This window comes from Priapulus caudatus, unplaced genomic scaffold (assembly GCF_000485595.1).
Source record: "Priapulus caudatus unplaced genomic scaffold, Priapulus_caudatus-5.0.1 Scaffold1896, whole genome shotgun sequence".
Taxonomy (NCBI): Eukaryota; Metazoa; Priapulida; class Priapulimorpha; order Priapulimorphida; family Priapulidae; genus Priapulus; species Priapulus caudatus.
Window position 1 is genome coordinate 38,741 of NW_014578957.1, and position 10,179 is coordinate 48,919.

General features: G+C 48.7%; 2 protein-coding genes across 2 annotated transcripts; both read right to left on the minus strand.

Moving 5' to 3' along the window:
- Nucleotides 1-632: 632 nt before the first annotated feature.
- On the minus strand, nt 633-1,214 carry LOC106817862 (uncharacterized protein K02A2.6-like). Its single transcript, XM_014822573.1, has one exon. The coding sequence runs from the start codon at nt 1,212-1,214 to the stop codon at nt 633-635; it is 582 nt and encodes a 193-aa protein (XP_014678059.1).
- A 6,657-nt stretch (nt 1,215-7,871) lies between these two features.
- Nucleotides 7,872-8,861, minus strand: LOC106817863 (adenosine receptor A2a-like). Its single transcript, XM_014822574.1, has one exon. It carries the CDS (start codon nt 8,859-8,861, stop codon nt 7,872-7,874), a length of 990 nt encoding a protein of 329 aa, XP_014678060.1.
- Nucleotides 8,862-10,179: the final 1,318 nt, after the last annotated feature.

Sequence of the window (10,179 nt, forward strand, 5' to 3'; positions counted from 1 at the left end):
CTACGGGCCTGACATACTAACTACACTACATTCCTCCTCTACTTGGATTAAAAATTATATTCGTCTGCGTCAACTTTAGACTCTTTCAGTATCTAGACACATCGGCTAAACTGGACTTCTAATGAAAACCTTTATGCGTTAACCAAACTTGTTCATCAGTTAAACATTTAAAAACAGTAATCTCTACACTAGTAGTAAGTCACAATATAAAATCCATTTCTTTAACAAACAGCTATGTTTTAACCTACAGCTCCTAACGTCGTCTGTAAGTTACCACGAATCTAAATATGCATAACAAACTCTTTGAAACGCGCAGGCGCTTGCTTGGTACGTGTAGAGCGTCTGACGTTCCCCTCTGCGTTGTCGCGTAGAGCATCGTGTGGTTCGTCCAATGGTAACTTCACCATTGCTTCATCATCCATTTCTTCTCCATTCGCGACTGGATGTACGCGTTTGAACTTCGAAAGATTGCGTGTTATCTCATGATCTCCCTGCTTAGCTGTTACCATGCTCCCTTTTCGATTCTGCACCTTGTATGGTCGTGGATCGTACGGTGTAGACAGCTTATTCGACCTTTGCTGCTTCACTATGACCGTATCACCAATTTGAATCCTACTCTCTCTTGCATGGCGTTAGTAGTCAGCATAGGACTTCATCTTGTCCTTCCTCCGCTTATCGACTGCACGAATATCTCGAGCTTCCCTGTCTCCCTGAAGGTTAGTTTCTGGTAGTTGTATCTTCATCTTTCGGTTGTTAAGGGCTTCTGCTGGTGACACCCCAATGCTCGAGTGCGGCGTCGCTCGATATCGACGAAGAAATCGAACTAAATCGCGCTTCCAATTTCGACCTTCGATGTTAGACACTCGGATTGTCTTATTTAGTGTTCTCATGAATCGTTCAGCTTCTCCATTTGCCTGTAGCCACAACGGTGTAATACGTCGATGATGAAATCCCAACTCTTCTGCAAACGATGAGAATTCTGCACCATTAAACGGTGGTCCGTTGTCGGTTTTCACTGTACCTGGTATACCTTGCCTGGCAAATATGCTATCTAGTTTAGGAATTGTGGCCTTCGAAGATGTACTTGTCACCAGCTCTATCTCTGGAAACCTACTATACTCATCTACCACTACTAGCAAGTATTCTCCCATCGGAAATGGACCGGCAAAATCTACTGCCACTTCTTTCCATGGTCCGCAAGGTAGTGTTGTCATCTTGAGAGGTTCTGGTCCTTCTGCGTTGTTGGCGGTAGCAGCTTGGCATGGCAAACACTGCTTAATTCGCTCTTCCACCAAAAGATCTATACCCGAAAACCAAACTTTCTCGCGTAACAAGCTCTTGGTCTTGACGACACCTTGATGTCCGACGTGGGCCAATTTGATTGCTTGCTGACGTAACGAAACTGGCAACACAATGCGTGTGTTCCTCAGCACCAAGCCATTGAAGACTGCTAACTCATCCTTCACTGTCAGATATGGAACGAGTTCCTCCGAGTGGCACGTGGGAGGGCCCCTTTAACCGGATGAAAGTTTCGCTGTCTATGATGTTCACTGATGCCCCTGTGTCAACAGTCATTCTTACGACTTTCCCCTCTATCTTTACGTCGCACGTTGGTAGCTTGTCCCCGTGCTGTCTCGCACCAAACGTGTACTCATCGTCTGAGGAATCCGACTGATGTGCTTCCATCCCCGCTGTAGAATGCTTGTCCTCTGTGACGTGATACGCTGACTGTTCTCTTCTCTGTCTTGATCTACACACTGCAGCGAAGTGGTTAAGCTTCCAACATGATCTACAAGACTTGCCCCTGGCTAGACATGGCTTACTTTGGGGGTGTGGATACAGTCCACCACAATTACGGCACTTAGCCTTCCTACCCACCAGTCGTGAGGGGTTCTGTATCGGTGCAGTAGCTTCCGTCGGCTTTTGTCGAGCCTGCTGTTTTTTATGAAACGGTTTTGAATGAAGAGAAATGACGGTCCTACCATCATTGTCACCTTTAATACCACTTTCCTGTGCTTCTGACAGCTCTAGTGTTCTACCATATACTAGCAGTTTGGCCAGTGTCAAATACGTTTCCCGTAGAGCACGTCGTCTTAGCCGTGATGACTGACATGACTGAACAATCTGTGTTTTGATTTCCCGATCGCTGTCTGCAAACTAACATGTCATCGCTCGTTGTCTTAGCCGTGTGTGGTATGTGTCCAATGACTCACCAACAGCTTGTTTCTCCTTTCTGAACAGGTAGACTTCATACTCCATATTTCTTTTGGGGTCGAAGTAGTTCGTCAAACTGTCACGGGCGAGCTCAAAGTCATCTTCACTCCCTGTGTCGGGCAGCGTGATGAAAACTTCATACACTTCGTCACCAGCATAGTGTAGCATGATAGCTCTTTTTCGTTTTGGCGTGGTTATGTTTAATCCTATCATCAGATTCTCCAACTTCGCCACCCATTTGGCCAATCTCAGTCCAGTGTTGCCACTGTCCGCGTGCACGGCGAACGCTGGAAATTGTGGTAGGCCGGTTGTCATTCTCCGTTTCCTATTGAATCAGCGTTGAGGTACGCTCACCCAGCTTTCTGTATCGCCATCGCTCGTACGTAAGCTTGTACACGTAGGCTTCGATCGATATGGCAGGAAAACACAATCACCCTCAGGGCCGGTGGAGCCGGTCCGGCAAGTTCGGCCATGGCCGGACCAATAATTTTTCCGATCATTATTTTTTTCAAGCACACATTTTCGTTATGCACAGGCCGGATCTACAATTATTGCAATCCCAAGCATATAATGATCTGAAATCACATATAGTTTATGTATACATGCATATATACTACTACATGACGTTGTTTTCATGTTTATAAACACTGACGTTATATGCGCACATGCGCAGTTTAACGGTTGGCAGCAAGCAGATGCGTGATATTGTTCGATACAAGCACACGCACGCACGCACGCACGCACGCACGCACGTGTACGTACACACGCACGTACGCACACACTCATGCACGCACGTGTACGTGCACACGCACGCAAGCACGCATGCACGCACGTGTACGTGCACGCGCACGCACGCACGCCCGCACGTGTAAGGCGATACGACGCCGCACTCACCACCGCACGCAGGGCACCACGTGTGACGTTCACACGCACCGCTACGCACGCCAACGGCGGCACGTGTCAGCGTACACACGCACGCAGACGCATGGTACGCACGTTAAGTGGCATGCACACGGCATGCAGAAAGTGTACTGCACACGCGGCACGTGTAGTGACACGACGCACACATGTAAGCAGCGTGTGCGCAGCGCACGGCACGCAGCGCTGCTCGCGTATACGTGCACGACGCCGCACGCCACGCACGCATGCACGCACGTTTTACATTACACACGCCCGCGACGCACGCCCGATGCATGCACGACTGGGTTGTACGTGCGACGCCCGCACAGCACTGCACATCACGTGGCGCACAGTGCTCGCAGCGCCGAACGGCGACGTGTACTGGTCCACACACGGGCGTCACGTACACGCACGTAAGCACTCATGCACACACGTGTACCTCACCCGATCGCCGCATGCCCGCACGTGTGCTTGCACACGGCATTTAAATTTGACATGTAAATTGGCGACTGCGCGAAATAATTGGGCGCTATACTGGAAAGTATAAATTACAATTTGTTAGAGTTTGAAAAGTTCTTTAAGGCTCTAAAACGGGCATCTGTGTCTTCACATTTTCTACGAATTTTCTGGGGGGACGCCGCGCACACCCCCGTTGACGAGGGCAAAACGCCGAGCGCGGGGAGGGTCGCGGGTCCCCGCCACGGCTGAGCAGGTGGCACCTGGCTCGGCCAGCTGTTCGTCGACTTCTGTTATTGAATGCATAAAGTGGCCTGACCAATGTGTATGTTGCTTCCGTCGGCCCTGACCCTGAGAACGTTTTCAGTTTCCATTTCAGTTTCAATTCGTTGCTAGACAGTGAGAAGCAAACGCTGGCGCTGCGTCCAACTGGCCATCGCGGGACTGGGTATTGCACTTTGACATGCCGCTTTTTCTCCGTATAGACTGTGGCGTTTTGCTCCCTTTGTTTTCAAGCCCTGTCCAAAACCTGTCCTCTGGATATCCTACTGATGCTGTTTTCACCCACCTTTCAGTTCCTCGTCGCGGCAGAAATATAGTGTTGTTATCGTCTTGCCTCTAGGCAGCTCAAGTAAAACGACGTCTGTTCTGTCATCGCACAGGCTCCGACCCGTGATTGTTTTATTCCACAGTCACGTGTTGCATATCCATAGTAGTCATAGATCACGTATTAGTAAACGAATCAGCAGTAAAGCATAACCTACTAACTACAGCATACCACACACGCAGGCACGCCACGCGACAGCAGCGCTCGCACGCACCGCGACGCTACACGCAACACACACACACACATGGCACACACCACACACACTAGGCACAGCACACACAACAAACAAACACAAGCAGACACCACAGCAGACACACAGACACATAGCACAACACAGGCAGCACACACCCACACACAACAACACCACACAGCCGCACACACAGCACATGATATATAATCAGGATGTATATAAGTATGGGGGATTCCCTATTATCTACTCCTGACAGGCCCGTAACCCGGGGGGATCGGGTGATCGGACGGGATCGCCCCCCCCCGCGGAACAGAGAGTTCTCTCTACAAAATAAAAATTGCAGCAAAAGAAAGCACGCCCAAAGGTGGGGGCGGGGGGGGGGGGGGTGAAATTGGATTCGTATCTATTGTCTAGCTGTATTATTATTGTTTATGTGTTTGTATATTCAGCACCAGTGATCATATCTGAATAGGGAAGTCATCTATTATCCACGGCATTCTTTCCCATCTATGTATGCAATTGTAAACAAGCAGCCATGAGGGCGCGCCATAGTATACCAGGCGCCGCAGCAGTCATGACGCGTATGCATCCGCGGGGCGCGGCGTCGCGCGAACGCGTGCCGGGTCCGCCGCGGGCCAGTGATAGCGTCGCGTGACGCGCGCAGCGGTGGTCTGCGCGCGGCAAGTGAGATATAACGCGCGCCGCGGCGCCGCGTGATGCAGGCCCGGCTGTTTTGGGGTGGTGTAGGATATGTTTACAGGGCACTTCTAATTTACGACATATATTTTAAATTGTAATTAGGGTTAAGTTAGGGTTAGGGTTAGGGTAGCGGTTAGGTTCGGTTAGGGCACTTTTAGGGTTTTTGCATCAATTTTTTAGATATATCGTAAAATATAGTTGAAATTAGAAGTGGCCTAGTAAACATATCCTACAACCCAAACAGCCCGGCCTGCTCGCTGTGATAGAGGTCCACGCGCGGCGCGGGCGTCGTGCGGCGGTGAGTATATACCGCGGCGCGCGCGGCCCACCGCGGCACACGCGTAGTATGCGGTGCGGCGGTGATATATATCCGGCTGCGCCCATCCGCGCATCAGCGTAGTATGATGCGGTGCGGGCGCGGTGATATATACCGCGCGCGCAGCGCGGCCGCGCCAGCAGTAGTAATGGCTGCGCGCGGTTATATATACCGCCGCGCGCGCGCGATGGTCCGCGAGCGTAGTGATGCGGCGCGGCTGGTGAGATATCGGGCGCGCGCTGCGCCCCCCGGCGCAGCGGTCAGTATGCTGTGGCGTCGGGATTTACCTGCGCCCGCGCGCGCAGCGCGGCACAGGCGGTAGTATCGGCGCGGCGGTGATATTATATCCGCGCCGCGGCAGCGCGCGCGGCACAGCGGTGTAATCGCGTGCGGCGAGATATACCGCGCGCTGGCCCTGCGTGCGGCGTGATAGAGTCCGCGCGCGCAGCGGTGGTATGGGCGGTGCGGCGTGAGATATACCTGGCGGCGCGCGCCCTGCGGTGGCGACGGTGATCTGCATCAGTAGTGCACCGCCGCCGCGGCCTGAGGGTGGTGTCCTTCCGCACTTTCGCCATTTCCGCACTTCGCCATTTCCCATTTCGGCTCAGTTTCCCATTTCGCCATTTTCCCACTTCGGCCATTTCCATTTCGTCCATTTTCCACTTCGGCCAGTTTCCCATTTTGCATATTTGTTATGTTGCTTCCAGCGCCCCCCCCGCACCGAAATTGATCCTTTCCATTTTTTAAAAAGAGTCATTTCTAGGGTTAGGCGATTAGGTTTAGGGTTTTAGGGTAGGCTAGGGTTAGGGTTAGGGTTAGGGCTGCGTGTACATGATCCATAAAGTTTGATATGTAAAGTATTTCGCCTTCTCTGTTCTTCAAATCAATTATTTGCACAATCCATATTCAGATTCGTTATAATTTCTTCTGTACAGAGGCATACTTTTAACCCACCGACGACCAAGGGGTGGTCGGGGACTAGAACGGAAATTGGCGAAGGGAAACTGCGAAACGGGACACTGGCCGAAATGGGAACTGGCGAAGTGGGAAACTGGCCGAAATGGGAAAATGGCGAAGTGGGAATGGCGAAACCGGAATGGGAAATGGGGCAGAATGCGAGTGGGCAATTTTTTAATGTGAAATGGAAAATGGCGAAGTCGGAAATGGCGAATCGGAATAACTCCCGCCTGACGTGCGGCGGTGCGTGCGGTGCGGCGGTGGATACACGCGCGCGCGTGCGAGTTGTGTAATATCGAGCACGCGAGTGATATTTAGTGTAGTAGATTGTATGCGTATACCAATTAAAAAGTTTTGTTTTAGGGGGAACAGTTGAAAAATTTATTTTGGCGAGGGGGACATGTGAACGGTAGAAAAGCTGGCGGTCCTGTGAGAGAGTAACGCAGGAACAAAGGGGCGTGTCAACGGAGAGGGGCGGAGTGATGTCCAATCAGGAAGAAACACGTGTGGTAATGACGGCAGGTAACCAGAGAAAGCGGGTTGTGAGCTTCGAGAAGGAAATGGTGATCTGGAAGCCAGTTATGTACTCCGTCACGACGTCACGTGATGATGTAAACTATACAAGCGACTGTGAACTGTCGGAGAGAGGCCAGTTGAGAGTTTGCGAGTTGCGCAGTTGACTGTCGAGAATTGCGAGTTAGCAGTCGGAGTCGAAGCAAATGAGTATAGACGCACAGCGGTTAAACAGCGGAGAGCGAGTAGAAAAGAGAGAGAGAGAGAGAGAGCGAGAGAGAGAGCGGAGAGCGAAGGAAGAGAGAGAGAGAGCGCGCGCGCGCGCGTGGAGGAGAGAGAGCGAGGAGAGAAGAGGAGGAGAGAAAATAGAGAAAANATGCAGCTACGCGGTCATGTATGTGACAATGCAGCTACGCGGTCATGTATGTGACAATGCAGCTACGCGGTCATGTATGTGACAATGCAGCTAAGCGGTAATGTATGTGACAATGCAGCTATGCGGTCATGTATGTGACAATGCAGCTACGCGGTCATGTATGTGACAATGCAGCTACGCGGTAATAATCATAACATTGAAATGATCACAGTATGTAATTACAACAGATAATTAGTTTCTTTTGGAACATGTGTCAGTAACATCAACTATGAACTGTCACCCGGCTACATACAGACAACGTTAGAAGATCAGAAGATGTACCAAAGTCTATTGACAATTTGCCAAAAGCACATGCTAATTTACACAGTGATTCTGACCATAGCTTCAGGCTTTCATCCTCTACTGATACACACACCTTGATATACTCAAAATTTATATATATTTTTTTTTTCAGAGTATTCATATACACATACTGGTTTGCACACACACACACATATATATATATATATTATACATTTATGAATTATATACGATACAATATGGTATTTTCTTTACACTACACAGCCTTTATTATATGACACATTACTCTACCTTCTCCAAGACTTTGCACGTGGAGCCTGCCTACTCTAGTTTACACTACTATCTACATTACATCCAGATTAATCGGAACAATTGATGATTGGACTTTGTTGCAACACTTGAATCTAATCATGCCAATGCAAGATTTGCGCAGCTTGGCAAAACGAATCAGATACAGTATGGGGTTGAAGAGACTATTGGTGACAGCTAGCGGACCAACGACCTCCATGGAGTGCAACAGCCTGCCACCGTGGACATTCAGCGTGAGGGCAATATTGAACGGCAACCAGCATACCATTAGTACCACGAGCATGATCACAACGGTGACAGCCACCTTCACCTCTGCCTTTAGAATCGACAACGGCATCGATCCAGGATGAACGTCGACATTCTGTGGCTGCACTTCCATCTGGTTCTGACGAATGTGGCGGTGGGCAACGACCAGCACCTGCGCATACATGGTGACCATCAGCACGCACGGCACGTACAGCTGCACGATGCCCCAAAACACTACATATGCGAGGGGAAACACAGTCACCGAGCAATCGGTAAAGTGATCGACTCGCTGATCCCATCGGATGATCAACGGCAAGAAGCCGACAATCGCGGAAAACAGCCAGGAGAATGAGACAGCGACCTTAGCCGAGAGCTCGCTCACGAGCCTGTTGTAATGAAGCGAATGCACGATAGCGATGTACTGGTCGACACTGACAAACAGCAGGCTCATGGCTGACACCTGGTTGGAGGACATGAGCAACGAGTACAAGAGCAGGCACGAATAACGCGTGTCGATGTTGATCTGGCTGTACTTGAGAACCACGAAGGTCGAGAAGATAAGAGATACGAAGATGTCGGAGAACACGTGCGACCTAAGAAACCAGTACTTTATGTCGCTGAATTCCGCGTGGCGTCCTCGAACGAGCGTTACGAGAACTAGCGTGTTTAGGAAGAAGATGGACGACATCAGAATCAATCTTCCCATCAGGGCTATGTATTTGAAGTTCTCCGTAACTGGCGACACAGTGAAATTCACGCTGACGTTAAAACTGGCCATGCCGAATACGTTTTTTGTTTTACTATAGGTCCGTAGCAGAATCAGCATCTGACCTTGAATCACACGGTATGATCAACTTCACTGTTCCTTCTATTTCCTATGTTCTCGTTTTGGAGAGTTGATCGCACTCGCCTATGGCACAGCTCTGCTAGGTGTGAACGTGTAGGATAGTGCAAGTATACCCTAGATGCACTACCACTTCGTATTGCCCCACTGGCTTTTGCACCGACAGGTAGAGACAGCTTTACGGACGTGAAGCGTGACAAACTGATTGCATAGCTTACCTAAACAGCAGCATATCAGTAATGCGCTTTCCTTGTACTACGCATGTGTCAGTTATGGCTTCTGAGTGTCACACAATATTCACGTGACAATGCCCTAATAGCTTGCGCTAACCAGGGCAGACGTCCCCGACACATAATCTTCAAGTTTCATATTGATTAAGCTATACTACCGAGAGGAACACGAGCTAAACAACAGCAAAGAATTACCCACGCAATGTAATTACAAGTGAATGTGATAAAACTGTGAAAGTAGCAGCAACCTTCAGCTAACATCAGTCACGAAATGCAGTGAATTCCAAGAGCCAGATTGATCTCACTAATGCAATGCTGACCATCTATGAAATAATTTTTAACTAGCTTACTTATTAATACAAATATCACCAGTCCTAAGAGATATTTTCACTAAAAGGAAATTGTCTGAACTTTCCTAACCCTAACCATTTCTTACACCACAGTTTTTGAAAATGTCAAAGTTGTAAAACACAGCTTGCTAGTGTTGCTTGAGCTAGTTTTTAATAAACACAAGACAAATTTTCGGATACGGACAGATACATGCTGCCAGTAAATGTAGACAGAGTGAGCAGTGTGTAATAGTTTCAAATGAAAATTCGATTTGTTTTTTTGTTAACTCTCACATATTATGGTGTATTTTGCATTCTAATAGCTGTAATATACTTCAAAGATGACTGTGGTGATGTCAACCAGAGAGGTGGCAGTGGTCTGGCATCGAATGATCCAAGAGTACGTCTCTATGACATGTACAGCCATATACTATATATATACACTTATAGCATTGAGATTGTATTGAAGGGCACCTAAATGCAAATTTGAATAGCAGGATTAAGCAGAGAAATGGTAAGTGTAAATAAGGACGAAATGGGTACTTAGCTATGTTATCTTATCAGGAGTCTATCAATATTGATAGACTCCTGATCTTATGTGTTCGTTATACAGTGGATACCTTATAGTAGTGTTAAAGCAATGATGTACCAAAGCATGAAGACAAAAATATCACAGTGCAACATAACAGATCA

Bases quoted from the DNA above. Each gene is read 5' to 3' on its own strand.
- LOC106817863 (XM_014822574.1), bottom strand. From the start codon at position 8,861: ATGGCCAGTTTTAACGTCAGCGTGAATTTCACTGTGTCGCCAGTTACG.
- LOC106817862 (XM_014822573.1), bottom strand. From the start codon at position 1,214: ATGACAACACTACCTTGCGGACCATGGAAAGAAGTGGCAGTAGATTTT.